Consider the following 20,322-nt stretch of genomic DNA (forward strand, 5'->3'; position numbering starts at 1 on the left):
GTTTATCTACACTTGTAGCGACATCTGGCGGCATTATTTCCTACAACACAAAATATTATAATTAACTATTTTTTAACACAAAAATGTGTTGAACATGATTCCATCATATAAAAAGCATCTTTATTGTACTATAGGATACATACAATATTAAATAATACACATAAAATCATGCAGATTGAGTAGGCCTATGCCCCAACAGGAGGATAACCTACACTGTGAGTAGGCTAGTCTGCAGTGCTTCTTTTCCCAAAAAAGTGGCAGCTCAGCTCATCCAAGTTCATCCAAGGACTGAGAATATGTAAAGGAGAGACTAGGTGTGATTTTTTTTCAGGTGACGGGTGACAAGTTCGGAACTCTGTCCATATCTACATCTTTTTCATTCATGATAATAAAGCTTAGATTGGTTGATAACACAATACAAACAAATAATCCAAAACCGAAGCAAGTTTACGCTCAGAAATGATGAGAGTGGAGATAACAATGACATTCGTGGATGAGCACAGAGTAGTTGAACTATTCAATCGTGCAATCAGATTATCTAAGTTAGGCTAGTGAGTAGTCAGGTCTCTGAGTGAATCAACATGGCAATCTAAACATATATAAAAACCCAAATGTATTTGTAGGCTACTTTTACTCATTTGTTGTGGTAAACAATCTCTGGTTGTATGCTCCTAGTGCATGGTGTGAAGGGGGCTGGGGATTATTCCCTTGGCTGACAGTGCTCTGTGATGCTTGGGGAAGCGAGTTCTCAGCAGTCTCTCCTTTAGCTGTGAAGGTGGGTGACTGACTGGGACATGGAGGGAGTGAGTCAACATAAAATGCCTAAAAAAAATAAAATACCCATAAAACAAGAAGCTTTCCTGAAAGTTAAACAACAAATGCTGATGATATAGCTTTAATTCATTACTTGTGTTATGTATAAAAGTACTGTTGTTAAAGACAGTTTGGTCTGTGCCCATGTATCATTTTAATATAGTGATATTCAGAGTAAATGTTTGACACCACCACACCCCTACAAACTACTGTATATTTTCTTTATTCAGTTTTGTGATCATTTTGTAATGCTTGTCTGTGAAAGATGCTTTACAAATACAGTTACAAACTTGCTTACTTACTTCCATTAAAAAGTAATTCTACACATATGACAAACTCACCCTTTACTGGGAATGGATGCACTAGAGTGAGGCCTGAGAGGTAGAACTCTGTTCTGATTTTTTGTGCTCTGTCTAGTGGAATCATCACAGGTTTGAGAGACACTGGGCATCTGGAGTCTGATCAGACACACACACACACACACACACACACACACACACACACACACACACACACACACACACAGACAAACAGACAGAGACAGAGAGAGTCTGTCAAAATCATTACAATAAGTCAATAACAAAACATGCCCTTTTAAGGCAAATATTGAACCGATCTAAACAGACTCGACTGGAAAGGACAATAGTGTGTATCACTACTTTAACCACCACTGCCCATGATTTATTCCACTCCAAATCTAACCTGTATGGCTGATCTGTCTCTAATCCCTGAGTGTGAGTGTGAGCTCTCTGGTGAAGTGCAGCTCCACTGCTGCCTGGAAGGCCCTGGCCTAAGCCTTGACCACAAGGCTGCTGGCCGATTGAGCAGACCCCCTGCTGACCACTAAAGCCATGCCGTGCGGGTCCTAGGTATGTAATAGATCATAAATCACACAATGAATCATCACAATGAACACTATGATATCAATTTAACATTCAAGATTCACTTTATTTCCCCACAAAGTAGGAAATCTTCATCTTTTGGAGCATCTCTCATTCAAATAACTAGTGCAGTGCCCGTTCAAACATGCTATTCCTGTAGAAAACCTGAAGCCCAATTACATGTCCACAGGCAGCCCTGCTTTAAAAAATAGGATGATAGGGAAAAACATAATTCCAGCTATAAGCATTCAATAATGAATACTGAATATTATATTATGATATCATAAATGTGCAGTGAGCAGAATTTAAGCATGGCAGCATGTGACATTTTTTACAGATCAAAATGACAAGCCTAACAGCTGTTTTGAGTCAAGGCTGTTTATATGTTTAGCCTATTGAATAACTTGAATGATAGAGAAGACAAACCATTTTTTGGAATGATGAATCATCATATGAAATTTGCAAAGATGTGACTCTAAAACTCTCTGGTAACATCACACTCTGTCTGCCACTCGTCTCTGTGGCAGACAGAGACAAAGTCTCTGGTAACATCACACTCTGTCTGCCACTCGTTGTCTGTAGCTGATCATGCTTGCATGTGTAGCATTCTGAAACGTTCTTAAATTCGGGACCATTGTCGTTCGTTTCAATTTGGGACCTTTAAGTCGGAATTGTCGTTTGTTTAGTCTAAGGGCCCTATCATGACATTCTAAAGTGCATCGTCACTCGTCAAAAGTCTATTCAAATTGAGTAGGATGTCCAGTTCACATTGGGAGGGGTTTTGTTATCAAAAGTGGAGCGCATGGCGTAACAAGGTGTTCCTAGGTCTTTTAATCAGTCATATGGGTGTGTTTGGGGCGTAACATCATTTTAAACCAATGAGAATGACATCTGTCATTCCTTTAACGCAAACGCGATATGTCAAATAAATGCATCGGTATTTTGCCATTCAACGGCACATTTGAAGGAGGCTGCTTGCGAGACCGTATGAAATAGTCATTCTTAAACCATGCATTACTAAAACCTAGCATAGCCTTCACGCATTTGCACTCGTCTATTATTTGAACTCATTGGCAAAGTGAAACTAACTTCACCAAGGTGTCAGGCAACTAAGACAGTTATATGCAGTTACTTTCACTATTGACTGACACCATCGAAAACATAGGCTGGAAAAAGCAAACACTTACCCTAATATTGCTCAAATGACTGAATAAAACAACATTTATCCTGCAGAGGAGTTGCTTATATCTCGTGACAGTGAGTCTTCAGCTGTGCTCCATACGTGTCTCTCGCCTCGCCCCTAATCACTTTTAACCGTCATTACCAATTTGCAAATGATGGTGAATAACTACTCATCATGAGATGTACGAGCTTTACACCATGCGCTGGAGCCCAAAATACAGCCCTACGTCAGTCCAAAGTAGCCTGGGCTATTTGAAGTGTCAGTTTATTGCACATCATTGCACAGAGGGGGAGTGGCTACAGTAGAGCGGTGTGTGCTTCTTTTACCGATATATTTAACAATACATTTTGCATTTCTTAATCTAACGTCAAACTTGGCACTGCACATACTCGTGCCCGTAGCAAGACACCTGCCACGTTTGAAACATACACACAAACAGACGTTCCTGAAATTTAGAGTTAGATGCTTATCTGAATTATCTTATTGACGGTTGAGTATTATTTTAAGAATGTTATAACATGTTTTATTGATGGTTGAGTATTATTTCAAGAATGTCAGAACATGTTTTACTATGTGCCTAAGTGTATATTACAATTGTATGAAATTTGCTAATCTTTACCATCAGGACCTGTATTGCTATTCCCACAGAAAGCATGGTATGGCTGCTTAACCAACCGCTGAAGTCTTTTTTTCTCAAGGTCAGCCCTCTTCTCCTGGACTTGACACTGCCTCTCTCTCCGCACCCTCTGTAGATACAATTGTCTAGAGAAGAACAAGGAAAAAAGTTTGTGTGATGCAAATAGACCATCATGTATTTATACATCATTACGATACTTATTATTCAGTTTATTGTTAAATCAGTTCAGAATTTATCTTTCTCTCTATCTCACTCTCATACCGGAGAAGCTCTTGGTTGATCCAGTTCTCAGCACTCTCATTGAGTCGTTTTTTCCTGCGCAACCTCTTCTGGTCGTCAGTGGAAATTTGTTGTACAGGTTCATTTGAAGCCTGTTTTGAGGAGCTAAAAACAACTGACTTTAAAACTGTGAGGACATTTCACTTTCAAATGTTGCCTTTCTCATTTTCTATAAATCTTATACATTTTAAAAGAAATACAAAATGCGTACTTCACATCCGCTGCAACATCGTTATCAAGATCCTATGGGGGAGAAAGAAAAATTCTTACTGTACCAAAAAATATGTTAGCTTTTGATTGGAGACTATTAACATTCCATGCTGTAGTCACTGTCCTACCCTGATATCCGTATGTGATACCCAACTGCCTGCAAATGATGTGTGAAGACATTCATGTTATTAGATACATGAGATTATAACACCAATTTGTAGAAAATGGATGTTAATTTACCAACCAAATTTAGTAGAGCTTCTCCTAGAAAACTGCCCATTTTCATGATTTTCTGACATGGAGCTCTTGCTGAATATTTTAGCCAAAATCTCTGCAACAAAGACACCTCTCTTATACAACAAACTACACTCATAGTTTTTGCTTTTTTTGTACTTACTGTAACATCGCTATTGAACGTAACAGTTATTTGTGCTCTGTTGCATAATATTTTAAATGTAAGACTGATGTAATGGGTGACTGATCATCCTCGCCAACATCATCAAAGAGTAAACTAACTATAAAGTAAATAATATATTATTTATTTGCCAACTTTTTCCTTTTTGCATTCTTAGATGTACTGTACACTTTAGATTTCTATGTTGTTTCAGCATGTATAGTGGGACTTACCTTTTCTTACACTGGAAAGGTCATGAGGGGTTCTGGAAAACTCTGACACTGGGCGAACCAGTGAAGACTGTAAGACAGGCAAATAAATTATAATCTTATTCACATAATACAACATACACATCTACAGTGCCACTACCTGTAGCCCACTTTTCTTTTTGATTGCCCAAATAAAATAACCATGTTCTCTTCATAAAGTCATAAGTCATAAAATAAATGTTTAATATTCCTACCGCTGAAATCAAGAAGACGCCTATGTAGTCACAAAGCCAGAACTGAGAGACTCAGGAGAAGTTTTTATCCCCAGGCCATCCGAACTCTGAACTCTATACTGACTTTGCACACATTCACTCCTCAGCACTCTCAAACATTTCCCAACTCTGAACTCACACTATACTGACTTTGCACTCATTCACTCCTCAGCACTCATGACCCCACACACACACACCCACACACACCTACAAGACTTTTAGCACTTTTACACCCCTCTCCCTATGCTACAGACCTTTTATTTATTTTTTCTTATTTCATCACACGCCAAAACACACACACACACACACACACACACACATATCTGACTTTCTCCAACTTTTTTGCACACTTTTTATTTATTATTTTTGATTTCTCCTCCATCTACCCATGTCCTTGATTGCCTAGCCTTTCTGCCCCCCACCCCCACTCCACCCCCATCCCCAACACACACACTTACATCATCACTGTCATCACTTCACATACATACAGCACACTGCTTGCTACAGTAAGCCTCCTCTACATACTTGCTGCACACTGCCCCCACATACACAGCACATTGTCTTCAGGGATCTTCTCCAACACACATCCTCTACATACTTACAGCACACTGCCCCCCTACCCACCCACACACACACACACACACACACACACACACACACACAGTCACTGCTCCACTCCCCTCCCGCCCACACACACATCTTCACTGTCATCACTCACATACATTACATACAGTACTCTGCTTGCAATAGTAAGTCCCTGCCCCCTACATACATACACAGCACATTATTTCATCCCCAACATACTTACAGCACACTGGCCCCCAATACACAGCACATTGTCTCATGAGGGGAAGCTTCTCCAACACACATATTGCACACTGCCCTCTCCCCACATACACAGCACACTATCCCATCTCCCCTGTCATCCCCCCAACACACACACCAAGACCCCTGGCAGTTGGGTTAGCCCCTTGAGCCGTGGATCTGCCCAAGGTTTCTTCCTTGGTAAGGGGAGTTTTTCCTTGCCCCTGTTGCTCTTGGGTGCTCCTTGTTGGTGCCCTCCACCCAATCCCAATCCTCCCCCACCTTTTTATGCAGCCCTTGCCACTTAATCTACTAAACCCCTCTTCTACTGCACTTTTTACCCCCATTAATGCACAAATAGGCTGACACCAGACATAATTTCACTGCATTTCTTACTTCCAGTAACTATATGCATGTGACAATAAACTTCCTTGTATCCTTGTATCCTTGTTGTATCCAAGTAATGAAACCCCATTGTTCTGAATGTTTGAATTAATATGGGGAATCGTGTCTGTCACATCAACCACTTAAAATGTCAAGTGGTGTAACCACCATTTAAGGAGCAATTTTGTATGTATTATGTCAGAGAATCATGTGACAGGAAATTATGTCATAGAGAAGGACCCTTCAAGACCCCAACTACTATGAGTCAAGGTTAGCAACTCTCTTAAAGTAACATAATAGTGTTTTTAGGTCATGGCCAGGCAAGCTTAGGTTACACGTCAAATGGTATGACCTATTAAAAATGTTGATAAATCATAATAATCATAAAATATTCAATTTAATGTAAAAACTGTGTTTGAATATTCACATAAAGGTGAAGTGTGTACATAATTGTCCATAATAATGCCTGCAAATGTTGCTTTTAAATAGAAATGTCAAATGGTGTAACCGGTTACACCATTTGACTCTTTTCTGTTTGAGACCAGTTTGATCAGATTCAGGGCCAAGAGTATGTAATTTTAGGTGCCAATTATGTTATTTTTATAATTTAAATAGTGACTAACTGTTTAGCATGAACAATAGCTTTAAAAAAGGTTTAATTAGATTGCAATTTAAAGCGATTTTTGAAATGTCAAAGCTTTTCATTTTAAATTTAAACTTCCATAATTATTTTTTTATATTTTATTATGATGTATGTAAACTGTATGTTCAAATTATAAATAAATAATATAAATACATTTATTATATATAAAATTTACCTCTTGTCCCCAATGGATGCCACTTACAAGCAAGAAAAACTTGTCTCACCACAGAGTGCATGTGAACATGAGACCCTGCTGTTGGTTGGTTGTTAAGAAATTATCATACCCACTCTTTCACTCACTCTTATTCTCTCTCACACACACTTTGGGCCCTAATTTAGCAATATAAAATGCATGGTCACTAGCAAATAGCGTAAATACATTTAGGAATTTGTCCAGTCCACATTCGGGGTGGTTTTGTTATCAAACATCAGGTGCCTGGCGAAAAGGTGGCTCTTATGTTTCTTAATCAGTCATGGGTGTGTTTTGGGCTTAACATCCTTTAAACCAATGAGGAGGACATATGTCATTCCCTTTAACAGCAAGCAGGGCAACTTCAAACAGCGCATCAGTATTTTGATAGTCAGCAGTGTATTTGAAGGAATCTGCTTGTACGCAAGACCGTATGGAACAGGTATTCCACTAAGCTATTCTTTACTAAAACCGAGTAGAGTATAGGCTACACACATCTGCACTTGTCTATTAATTGAACATATAGGCAAAGTGAAACTATCTTCACTGTGGTGTCATAGTCAATGAGAAAACAGTTATACACAGTTAATTCCTTTCAATATTGACTGACAATGGGTTACCATCGAAAACAGCCTGAAAAAGCAACAATTACCCCAATAATGTTTGAATGACTGAATAAATAACCTAAGGACATTTATTCTGCAGAGGAATTGCTGCTTACATCTTGTGACAGTGCGTCTTCAGCTGTGTTTCATATGCGCCTTTCGCTATAGACCAGGCTTTTCTTGGTCAGTGGCATAATGCTTTTTAGACGGTATAAGATAGCGATTTTTAGATCATGTGCCAGATCACACCTTATATCGGTAATTGCCTCACCCCTGGGCGCATTATTTAATAAAAGTGAAGTGTAAGATAGGAAAAAACTTTGCGTCAGAATAATAATATGCTTTGCGTCAGGTTTTGCATCGCGAAAATAGGGCCCTTTATCTCACTCTCTTTGAAAATAATGGGTATAGACTGAAATTGTATGAGAACTGAATTGAAATCAAATAGAACACAAGTTTCTTCATTGATGTTATGAAATGATATTTGATATGGAATATGATGAATGACATGAATACATATCAAAATATCCAATTCAGTTTACCTTGATGCCTATTTTCTGTGTCAATTTCTTGTTCTATTGCTATAAATGTTTCATGGTCAATTGGTGTAACCGATTTATGTCAATTGGTGTAACCAGTATTTTGTCTAAAATACTAATAATGTACAAAAAAATGTATATGGATAATGATTTAATACTCTACTTTACTGTAATAATGGTTGTTTAAACAATTTTTACTCAAATGGTCTAAGAATAGACAGAAAACAAGATGTTTACAGCATATGGCCTTGCTCAGTACAATGAAAAACCCATATAATTTAAATTTAGAAATAAATATAATAAAACATATTCTCATAGGATATTACAAAATAAACTAATAATTTCATGAGAGCAATTGCATGAACTCTAGGAGGTGTGAAATATTAGATATTTGTCATTTTTGTGGTTACACCATTTGACAATTTAACAGGCTGTTAGTTCTATTTTTTGTTAAAAAATAGCATACACGTCATATTAAATAATATGAATACAACAGAAATACAAAGTATACACTTTAGCAAACCTCAGGCATGTTTTGTTTTAAAGGTTTAAACATATTTTTAATTTTGTCATCTTACCAACCCTTATCTGTCACTGACCCATATACTGAGATACTGTTTTGCATATACCAGTTTTTATTTATATACCAGTATCTACCAAAAAACAATATCACTTTTAAAGTAACTGTGTGCCATAAGATCCGATCATGTTTTTTGTTGGCAGACTCTCTATGATCTACCTAGATCAATGTTTGAATCATGGTGAATCATGGGTTCAAGTACCTTATCATAACATCTTTGCTCTGCTTTGATTCTGCTGCCTCAGCATCTCAGTATGTACCACCATTCTCTGTCATCAGCTTTTACATTTCTAGTACTTACATCACACTTTGGCTGCACAGATTTGGCCTCCCCCTCGTCAGCCTCCTCGCTCCTCACACCATCATCATCATCATCATCATCATCATCTCCTCCACCCCTAAGTACTGAGCTGCTCCTGCTGCTGCTGCTGCTGCTCTCCTCGTCAGAGTCATCTTCCTGCTGCGCCTTCTCCCCTCTATAGAGCCTCGCTTTTGCGCTACCTCTCCACCCCAGAGTTACATCAACCTGGCTGATCTTTTCCCGCTCCTTTGTGCACTCCTCTGGGCCTGGCTTTCTGACCGTGGGCTCTGCATATAAGTCACTAAAGCGGTCACTAGACTCCTGTCCCGTCATTCCTATCGGTTCACAAGAGTCTTCACCACCTCCTCTCTTCTCCTCGTCTTTGCCTTGGTACTCGGTGTATTGCTTTGGTGTGGCATCAGTCAGGGTCACATTGGAACACTGACTTCGTTTCCTCTTCACCATCAAAAGAGAAGCTCCAGCTGCATCAGCCTGCTCCTCTGGCGCCCTCACCTCCCCCCGGCTGTAATCAGCTACAGCACACACACCTATCCAGCAATAAGACAAAAGCTATTGCTAACATTGCAACGACGTCTCATCCTATCCACATGAACAAGACATGTTTAACCACACTCTGATTACATGGCATGTCTTCCATTCTCTCAAGTGAAAGTGCATCAAAATGCATCAAAAATATGGAGAAATAAGTGTTTTTTTTTTACTTAGCAGAAAAGTAAACAAGTAAATAAGTAAACGAGTAAAAAGACGAAACATGCATCTCCACTGTTAAAACATATGTGCACAGACACACAGAGACACATACTGTATACATACAGTATTTATATCCACATACAAACATAGACAGCGAAGCCCACCTACTGTGATCCAAAGGGAAGAAAAGCACATTGATCTGACAGTGCACTGAAATCTGATGGACAAGGAGGCATGGAACTCACCTAGAGCAGAGTTGCTCTCCTGCTGTGCTTGAGCATCAGGGCAGGGTCTGGGCGGAGGGCTGGCGCTATCCACCACCTTCTTCTGCATCCGTGAAATGGGAGCCGCCTTTCTCACCTCACCATCTACCCTGTCCCTCTAAAACACATGAAACTACTCTTTCATTTACAGTACAACTGTTTAATCTAGCAGGGAAGCCATCATTTAGCTTTGCTTGCGATGAGTATTCCTACTATGGTAATAACAATAACTGTGGTGTTTGCTCTGTTTTACTTTACGGCTGGCCTCACTCTGTGGAATTCTGAAAGTAGTACAGTCTCTGATTCATAATGATAACTGCAGTTCTACCATCTGAACACCTTTATTTAGTGTCACTATACTGTATGTTTTAGTTTGTTTGATGATTTACTGAAAGGCTTCCTTTACCAAAATGTCTTTCTGCTTAGAAGACCTGTCCACGGGCCCATTGCCTGATCTCTGAGGCTCCTGAGTTTGCTTGGGCGCTTTAGCTGGTCTCTGTGCTGCCGTTGTCTTGATATGAAATGCCTTCCTCACCGCTTTAGTTGTTGAGGGGGTAGGTTTGGATACTGAGTGCTTGTAATTTGAAACCTGTGGAGGAATACTCAAGGGGTCCCACTAAATCATCAAACAATGACTGAAAAATGGTAAACAAAACACACACTATACACTGTATGAGAGATGCTCAGTCAGGAGTACTCCTAATGGACAGGCACCAGACTGTGAGATCGTGCACCTGTTTTTTAGCAGAGGGAGCAATGCTGATGGCACCAGATTTTTCAGTCGGCAAACCAGTGGCCAGCTTTTCCAGCTCTACAGCTTTAGGCGGAGTTGACATAGGAGGTGGAGGAGGAGGAGGTGGAGGAGGAGCAGGACAAGAAGGAGAAGATGGAGGAGGAGGAGAGGGAGGAGGATCTGGAACAGTTATAAACACAAGCAAACTCATTTTCACGTGAACTCTTCTGCCACGATCATAACAGACACAGGTTATATTTTCATAATGTAAGGTAAGGTAACACAATAAATAAAAAATAAAAAAAGTCACCCAAGCAGACCCACCCTTTTCACTTTTATTCACTTGGGGTTCCGCTTGCGCTTTCATGGCAGAAATACTGATGCGGATATTGGCAAAGCGAGACACTGGAAGTCCCTGATCTCCAGGGGGGTTGTCCATGTCAGGGGGTGGAGATGTCTTCTGTAGAAAACATCAAAAAAATATCATCTAACCTACAACCAACTAATTATTATGACCAAAGGATCAGCCAGATTTAACAAATACAAATGAGTGCTACAATGTAAAATCTATATTAATCATGTGTGTGATGACAAAGCTTGCATAGCAAATGCCAGTTAAAGTGTTAAATGCAGCTGCCACCCTGTCGTAAGTGGCGGAGACAAATTCATTCAAGGGATATAACATTATTGTGTTACTGTTTGACTTGTTCCAAGTGAGGTTTGTTGAGTCAGGTCCATCACATCAGTGACCCAGTGGGCCAAGCTCCCAGAATTGTGGACATGTCCCACAGGCCTACACCCTTAGTCTGGCTCCTGGAGGAGGCATCGATCGGGGAGAGGCAAGAGGAAGGTCCTTCCAGTTCTTCTGGGGGAAATACCAAATTGAATCTCTTCACACATTACAAAAATGAAGTATGAATAAAACAATCACTTCCAAACTTTACTGACCGATTTGTATGCATTCTTTGCCCAACAGCTTGTCAATGTCTGTGAGGGACTGCCCGGGCGTAAGGAACAGGCTTTGGGATGAGGCTGCTGAGTAGATCGAGACACAACTCTCCAGGGACTGGTAAGTTAGGGATGGGGCATGAGGAACTTCCCACTCTGACTCCAGATCCTGCAGAAAGAACACACTAACTAACTTATGTATATACGCGTTCATAAAGGGCTATGTTCGTATGTACACTGTCACTATAAATAAATGCATGCACACTATAAATTAGTTGACATCACCAAACAGAAGTGGAATACTTCTTAAATGAGACAAAGGCATTGTGAGTACATAAATGAGTGTACGTATAAATGCCTTCTCCTATAGCCAACCCTCCAGCACATGTAGGAGTGTGTGGTGAATACCGTGTTTTTCAGAGAATGCTTCTCACCTCTTCATCAGCCTTACATGAGGCCTCATCTGGTGGAGGGACACTGAAGTCAAACCCTTTATATGGCTCCTGTGAATAGAAACTTATTACAGCTTGGAGAGAAGGGAAACAACTTCACATCTTATTTGAATGCCAAACACATTTTCCCACTAAACCTTACAGGTTCAATCTATAGATTAGGAGCATATGCATGTACAGTGTCCAGATGCAGATCTTATTCAAATGTTTGTCCATACAATGTAACTCTCCATGTTGATTGGGTCGTCATGCCTTCCATCAAATGTTAATTCTGGTCTCTCATAGACAAAGGAATCTGTGAAAGATTTAGTAAAAAGGACCGAAAAATAAATGAATAAATAAATACAAAACACCCACCGAAAGCAATGCCACTGTTAACTGACAAGTAAAAAGTACTTTGGTGCCACACAAGAAGAATAGAGCTAAAAGATCCCCATAGATAGTACTTAGACCGCTACGTCCTGACTTTTCTTCATTACAATTCTTCTACAATTACTTTCACTTTCAAATGTCAGCAGATATTATTCTGGGTGAACCCAGATGAACGTATTTGCAAATCTGGACCTGCAGAGCTGCAAATTCAAATTCACTACCAGGTGTCTTCTAGGTTCCCCCTTATCCACAACAATGTCCTACATGTACAGATATACTGAGCTTACACTTTCATCCACATGTACAGTATGTGTTCACTGGGTAAGTTTAACCTATAACCACTGAATTACTAGTGACACAATTCACCAAATAAGCCCATTTACAGTAGCCTGGGTGCCATTCCGAACTTAGTCCCGCCCACAACATTTGAGGTCGGGAAGTTCGGTCTGGCATTGCTCCATTGTGGAGCAAGTATGCTCGCCCTAGATTGGGCGGACCAATCAAATCGGGCTTTACGATGATGGACAGGTGAGCAACAGTGCCTGGTCTATCACGTCATCTGAGCACACTTAGATTAGGCTTATGTTTGAAACAAAAATGCTGTGGCTAGAAGGATACATGGCTTTTAAGACCCCATATGGAAAATGCATATTATTTAATGAGGTTTTATCACTGAAAACGATTATTTCTGAAAACTTTGGCCAAAGTTGAGATGTGGGAAAACTTGTGGTTTTACTTTCATCAAGGGAAAACAGCGCTGTTGCATTGCGACATGTTCCCTCGTTCGTTTGAAATCTCTGATTGACCACCTGTTTGAGGGATTTGCGACAGCCTTTCCCAGTTGTTTAAGATGTTTGTAGCCTATCAGTGTTCAACAGAATTATTTTTAAAAAACGAAGGGGATATAGGCTCAGTTTTTTCTTATCAGTTTTTTCCTAATAGCCTACCCTAGGCCTACTACGTATCTCTTAGATTTCGCTAATGAGTGTATAGGCTAGGAGTTATTGACGCACTAACTTTTACAAAAGACCAGAAAACAATGTTAAGGCATTTGTGGAGAAGAAGGATGGTTCGTGTGTTTTATTCCTACACCTCACGGTAAGCTATTTCGTTGCTCTGATTGGTTAGGTCTATCCAATTGAGTGCAGAGGCATTCCCCCCCTGCATCGGTTGAAACACGCCCCATAATTACGTCCCAATGGAGTAGTATCAGACTCATATTCTGACTACAATATTATGACTACCATAATTACGTCCCAATGGAGCAGTATCAGACTTCATATTCTGACTGAGTATGACTGCGTCAGGCTACATTTACAGTGAAGTATACTGAATTACTAGTGACACAATTCACCAAATGAGCCCATTTACAGTGAAGTATACTAAATTACTAGTGACACAATTCACCAAATTAGCCCATTTACAGTGAAGTATACTGGCCTAATGTAGCTGTTGACCTGCTCACCGGTCAAGGAGGCCTGGGAGACTGAGCTCTGCATGAGGCCACTGGTAGAGGAGAAGAGGTGGCGGTGAGGCAGCTTGTAGAGGTGCAGGCGGAAGCCCACCAGCAGGTCACCACTGGGGTTGAGGAAACACGCACAGCTCAGCGAGGAGTCCAGCTGCACCTCGGCCAGCAGGGTGCGCCGTCTGTCCCACAGCTTAATCAGCGTGTCGGACCTACAGTACAAGAAGGGCGGCTGTCAATCACTCATGAACCAAAGACTTACAGCAGAAACACAACAGTCTGAACGTAAGGTATCATATCTGATATGAAAGCGATTTTGTTTTAATTAGCAGTATTATAAACAGTATCAGTATTATTATAATCACATGTGTATATCTTCAAATAATTCCAAATTGAAAGGGACTGTGGGATTGTTGCCATACTTATGACTTACCCACAACTTAGGAAGAGCTGTAGAGAGGAGGAGGAGTCCACAGAGAGCACCGCCCCTTTATGGTCTTGTGTCAAGTAGGGGTTGAACTCCGTCCCACCATCTTAAAAAAGGATGGCAGTGTCCTCAGAAAGAAAGCTGACATTCTTTTCCCAAGAACAAGCTTACATACAAAAGGAGTGAACTACCGGTGTATATACTTCAAGAGTTTAACACTTTCATACAAGCCCATGTTAAACAGCAAATTCCTTATACTCTTGGTTATATAGCCTAAGGTCATTCTGTAGCTAAATATCAAGGCCTCCTAAAGGCTTTGGTTTAATTGTGCTTTCATTCTTTCTTTACCACTCTACACTGTTTCCAGAAGCAGCCATGACATTAGCACCCATGATGGGACCTGTTTCCAGAAGGAGCCATGACATTAGCACCCATGATGGGACCTGTTTCCAGAAGGAGCCATGACATTAGCACCCATGATGGGACCTGTTTCCAGAAGGAGCTATGACATTAGCACCCATGATGGGACCTGTTTCCAGAAGGAGCTATGACATTAGCACCCATGGGACCTACCTGCAGTGTGTGATCCAGGGAGCTGGTCCCACCTCCTCGGATTCCCTTTCCCATCTCCTGAATCTGCCATGCTGACCAGTCTCACTGCTCCAGTGCGAAAGCCCACAAAGAACAGGTCTTCCTGCAGGCAGCCACATCCAGGTGTGATTAGTTTCAGAGCAACTCTCTCCTTGGCATCTCTGGACATTTCTGATGGTGTTCCTTACCATCCAGGTGAATGCTGTGATACTGCTGGGAACACATATCTGGTATAGAGTCTCCAGTTGCGGCAAACTCCAGGCCTGGAACAGTCTGTCCATCTCCTCACACATGATCATCAGGCAGTTCTGCTCTGTGTCATGACACAGCCACACTACCTGTGCAGAACACATGTTGACATACTGTCATATTGAAAAAAATGTCTAGCACTAGAACAGGGCATATGAGGCTTGACTTTGGACAATATAAATACTTAAAAGTTGTTTTACATGATGATAAATGGTAGTGTTCAATGTAGACAACACAATACATGTATTGAAACTTACAGGATCTTTGTGGACTTTTAGCTCATAGTACATCAAATTACGTATGGCTATATCCATGAAGAGTATGCGTCCATCCTGTACAGAGAAAATTAATTGATACAATAATGCACATGTTTATTTTAGGACTACAGGTGATATGTAGAGTATTTAGTTTAGTATAAAATATTGGCTGGGTTTACACTAGCTTGTCAGACTGTAAAATCAGCTCCACATTACCGCCATGCCGCACAGCAGGAAGCTAGTAGCGTTTGCACAGACAGGCCCCTCTATTGTCTGGTAGTAGATGACAGAGTTAAGGAAGCTCAGGCTCGTGCAGCTTTCCACCACAGCATTGGTTTTAGGCAGATGAATAATTTCATCTCTAAACAGCAGAGGTGCACACCATTTTAAGGAAACTTTCAATGTGACTTTATATAATTTAAGGTGTCTTCAGTTCCTTTAAATCTACTGAAAATCAGACCACCAACAGGCCTCCGAGAGAGCCCACATATAAATTGTGCATTGAAGATCCAGTCATGCACAATGTATATTAATACATTACAGTACACATACACATACAATACAATGTAGAAAAGTCAATTCATATTGTACAATGCTACTGAAAAATACTATCAAAAATCAAAGTATACTTTACACCAAGCTAGTTTGTGCCAAGCAAAACCATGTTCCTAAAAGACTTTAGTAGGATATTAGTATGACCAGTACACTACAGAATCAGTAATCTACGAGACAATCCTGTTCAGAAACTGAAGACAACATAGAACTGAAGAATACAATAAGTAAAGGCTCTTTTTTTCTCACTGCATAAGCATAGGGACACGACACACTCACAGGCGCTGTAGACTCCGCCCAGCTCTGTTTGGTGTTTGGAATTCTCTCCCATCCAACTCAGCTACTCTGCATGCAGGGTCTGTTCTGTGGACATCAAGGGCAGAACATACAGACTAAAGCAAGGGTGCTGACAAGATTTACATGAAAAGTTCCTCAACTGTCTGAATGACAAAGAATTTTGTAAAACAATAAATAACTAACATGTCCTAAATGATCACAATGGCACTACATTTAACACTAACCCCTGACCTGGCTGTATACATCCAGATCTCCCAGGAACTTAGCAGCAAAGCAATGAGGCCATTCTGACGGTCATAGGCAAAGCTAGGCAACTCTTTCAGGGGTGAGAGGAATGGGTGAGGGGGCATCAGGCAAAGCTTCTTCCCAGTGGAACAGGAGAAGATGTGCAGACTGTTGACCAAAAAAGCAGTCTTTCAATTTTGTTCTGAAGTCAGCTTGACATGCCTATACTAATGAATCTTTTCCCCAACCTGTTGCCATCTCCTAATGTGAGAAGTTGGTTGGTCTTGCCCGGAGCCTTGCATAGCTTAAAGGACAGGGCTGGATAGCGGAGGTAGCCCCAGAAGTCAAGGAAGTGGTTGAGGTGGTAGAGCTGCACAGTCCTGAGAGACCATGAGAACATCAGGTTCTCTTCAGTCAGTCCAAGTCCTACCACTCCCTCTAAACATGGAATGCTGTAGTTTTCAGATGAAGAGAGTGAAAAAGACTATCATAAACAGGTTCACAACTGAATAACATTTCTGGCCTACATCATTTTTGACCATAATTATCCTTCAACAACTTTTCTTTAGCATCTATGGCCTACTTAATCCATACTGTACAACATGCATTAAATATGTTTTCATTCATTCTGCATTGTCCTTGCAAAACATTTCACCTTCAGATGTTTTAGTCAGTGGAGGTGGTCTGGCCAACCCACCTTATGATCTGGGTGAGAGAGTTGAGGCACCAGAGACGAATACTGCAATCAAAAGAGGCTGAGATGAAGATTGCTGGTGTAGTAGGATGCAGGATGAGACTGGTGATTGGCCGGTTATGTCCATGGAACACGTGCAGGAGATGACCTGTCTCACTCCAGGCTTTGACTGAGAGCACAGCAGTAAGTTATTCAATCTTCATTTGTATAGCTCAAAGGTTACAGAAAGCAGTATAATATGCAACCGATTTACTGACAACATGGATAATTTCAAGCCTTTAAACTACAGCTAAATGTTACACTGGTGCTTAGCTACCAGTGGAGCTCACTCTCTATGTCGGCCGTCAGCAGCATCCTGGCATAAGGAGAGAACACTGAGGCCAGCACCATGCCACTGTGGGTGTTCCTGAGCCGCGCCATTATGGTGCCCGTCATATCATAGCACAGGATGTTCACGTGGGAGAAAAAGTAGAGGCGCTGCTGTGGCACATCCAGCTCCATATGGGTGCACCGTCGTGCCTCCTCCAGACGAAACTCGTGCCTACGCATGCAGTCAACACATCAATGAGCACAAACACAGCGCGGCAGAGTGAGGATGCCACTGTTTACACACTCCATGTAAATGCAATAAACTAGCCCAGAACTAGTGAAAACATGAAACAGATTTCTGATTTCTGTAAGTCATGTGAGTACCTGAGAACGAGGCGATAATTGGACATGGGGAGGAAATTTAATTTGTTAGTCTCCACACGTCTGTAGCTCCAGAACTTTGAGGCAGAGGAAAAAGAGAGTGTTACGTTCGGTTAGAATGCGTTATATGACATCAGTTGATTCTAGAAAATGAGTGTCCGCCTCATTGTAACTCGAGGTGTTTTTGGAGTTACATACTGTCAAATGGTAATAAACTAATAATGGTCACGTCATGCCTTGCCAATAAGTAATGTAGTTTTGGTCTGATCAATCTGATCATTTGCCAGAAGAAATTAAAAAAGTCCTATTACATTCTTAATTCTTAACATTCTTAACACAGAGTGTTTTATAACAGTTAACCATGAATAATACAGCTAATCATTACAGAATATGTAGTGCTGGAGTACCCGCACACAGTCGCCACCAGTGATTACTTCATTCAGCACAGGATTGAACAGAAGGTGAGAGACCACATAGCTATCATCTGTGCAAGCTCTTTGTGTCTCCTCAAAATTCCAGTTATATACCTGTAATGTGTAAACCAAATTAAAAGACATCTTGTTATCGAGACAACTAGGCTTAGGCCTACTGCGTTTAGCTGCTGACTCTGAGGAAATGGGCATAAACTGAACTTTCATACCCTCAGTGAGCGGTCCTTTCCCAAGCCAAAATACACATTGAATTCCTTGCAGAAGAGGATTTTGATGAGGATGTTGAACTGGAACTTTGGGAATGTCAACTCCCTGCGTACTATAAAGAGAAAATTATCAAATACACTGTGATTATCATGAGGATGTCTTTGAGTAGGACAGCTGGGGCAAGTAGGTTTCCCCTCTTATTTGAACACTTTCAACATCTTTGATCATTTCCAGTCTGGTTTTAGATCACTCCATAGTACTGAATCTGCTCTGTTGACAGTCCACAATGATATCCTCCTCTCAGTAGACACTGGTTCTTGTGCCCTCTTAGTCCTTCTGGATCTTAGTGCAGAATGAGACACCATTAATCACATCATCCTTTTAAAAAGATTGGAGGATGAAGTTGGTTTGCAGGGCCCAGTGTTAAAATGGTTCACGTCCTATTCCTCCCAACAGCTCCTTTCTGTTCACCCTTCCCGCCTAAAACCAAAGGTGACTGGGCTTTCTCTGTTGCCACTCCCTGGCTCTGAAATAGTCTTCCTCCTCATATTAAGTCCAGCCATACCTTAGATAATTACATCTAATTTAAACACCCATTTTTTCTCCCTAGCTTTTAGTACACTTTAATCTCCCCCATGGTTTCATTTCATATGTCCATTCTTATTTTCATTTAAATAGGCTTTGCTTATTTTATTTCATTATTAACACTATTACCACAACTAGGCTACTTATTATTCCCCCCATCACTTTGAGTTCATTTAACTGTTTATCTTCCAACATAATCTTAATTTTTTTTTTTGCTATTACCACTGCTTTATTATAATTGTAGCCTACTCTTTATTTTATTTTATTTTTTATGTAGCCATTTTGTATTGTGTATTGTAAGCCTATCATTATTTGTTATTTTGCTATTATTCATATTTAATAATTTGTAAAGCACTAAACGCTGTTGCGTAAAATGTGCTAGAGCCTACAGCAGGCTACGTAAATAAATTGACTTGACTTGACTTACTCACATGAATTAATATGGCGAGCCAGTGACCAGCTTGAGCAACCCCTTGAGTCCAGGAGGATAAGCCTCTGCCCTCTGCTGTTGTAGGTCACTGGGGAAAGAGTCAGGCACATCGACCTAGTTAACGAGACATGAAGACTTATCCAGCACCTGTTTTCTGAACCACATTCACTATAGAAGTTCTATCCCCTAGCATTTAGGCCTACGTCAATTCAGCGTGGAGAAAGTAGGCTAACGTTAAGCGCCATCTTTTAACGTTTGGTTTCAACATAGGCCTACCGGCTCTGATGTTCGTTCGTTGTTTTGGTTGGCTGAAGTTTTTTAATACACGAGGACCGAAAATAAGTGAATGAAGAGGCTTATTGGCCTCCTGAGACGTGGGCGTCCCAGTTGCTTCGTTATAATGTGGTCCATCACCTGCATTCATCCTTGCAGCCTAGCCAGTCTACAATATGATGGTGAAAATAATTTTGTTAGATTTCAATTCACGAACTTTTGAAATGCTATGATGACTTAATTCTAACCTAGCCTACACGAAAAGTTACTTGTTATTATTAGACAGTAGGCCTAACTGTTAACAAAAGTAGGCTACAGCAGATTCGCTCAGTGGTTGCTTAGCAACTTACATCTCACGTAGCATCCTCGCGACCTGTAGACGCTCCTCGCCAAAGAAGGCACATACCACAAAGAGTGATGTAGCCTAGCCACAGAGATGTAGGCTAACAGATTTCTCAGCACTTTCCTTAATTTACATTGATTTACGTGTAACGTGCGTTCTTGTTTTAAAATGCTCTTTAATTGTTGGTCTATCCTGATACAGTA

At 40.6% G+C, this 20,322-nt stretch overlaps 1 protein-coding gene across 8 annotated transcripts; it reads right to left on the reverse strand.

Annotated features, from left to right (window-relative positions):
* Positions 1-105: 105 nt before the first annotated feature.
* On the reverse strand, positions 106-20,098 carry LOC125292790 (protein piccolo-like). Of its 8 annotated transcripts, none has more exons than XM_048240223.1 (21): positions 19,918-20,098; positions 19,505-19,591; positions 18,491-18,600; positions 18,258-18,377; positions 17,854-17,927; positions 17,490-17,701; positions 17,164-17,329; positions 16,715-16,918; positions 16,473-16,634; positions 16,224-16,307; positions 15,609-15,753; positions 15,393-15,467; positions 15,075-15,224; positions 14,869-14,989; positions 14,302-14,401; positions 13,869-14,080; positions 12,250-12,326; positions 12,014-12,082; positions 11,580-11,748; positions 11,328-11,496; positions 10,975-11,091 (listed from the first exon to the last, which is right to left on the reverse strand). In XM_048240223.1, exons 1-20 carry the CDS (start codon positions 19,925-19,927, stop codon positions 11,369-11,371), a joined length of 2,475 nt encoding a protein of 824 aa, XP_048096180.1. In that variant the 5' UTR covers positions 19,928-20,098; the 3' UTR covers positions 10,975-11,091; positions 11,328-11,368. The 8 variants fall into 8 exon arrangements, with proteins under 8 accessions (XP_048096184.1, XP_048096183.1, XP_048096180.1 ...); XM_048240221.1 differs by having other exon boundaries at positions 11,328-11,493; positions 19,780-20,098; XM_048240220.1 differs by having other exon boundaries at positions 19,780-20,098.
* Between the last annotated feature and the right edge of the window lie 224 nt (positions 20,099-20,322).

Source organism: Alosa alosa, chromosome 4 (genome assembly GCF_017589495.1).
Source record: "Alosa alosa isolate M-15738 ecotype Scorff River chromosome 4, AALO_Geno_1.1, whole genome shotgun sequence".
NCBI classification, from domain to species: Eukaryota; Metazoa; Chordata; class Actinopteri; order Clupeiformes; family Clupeidae; genus Alosa; species Alosa alosa.

What these genes read in the sequence shown, in the direction of transcription:
- LOC125292790 (XM_048240220.1), bottom strand. Translation starts at nt 19,927, where the DNA reads ATGAATGCAGGTGATGGACCACATTATAACGAAGCAACTGGGACGCCC. An exon ending in GGGCGGAGTCTACAGCGCCT is followed by an intron (nt 15,754 to 16,223) that starts GTGAGTGTGTCG and finishes TCTGCTGTTTAG; the next exon opens with AGATGAAATTATTCATCTGC. An exon ending in TCCTGCTGTGCGGCATGGCG is followed by an intron (nt 15,468 to 15,608) that starts GTAATGTGGAGC and finishes TTCTCTGTACAG; the next exon opens with GATGGACGCATACTCTTCAT.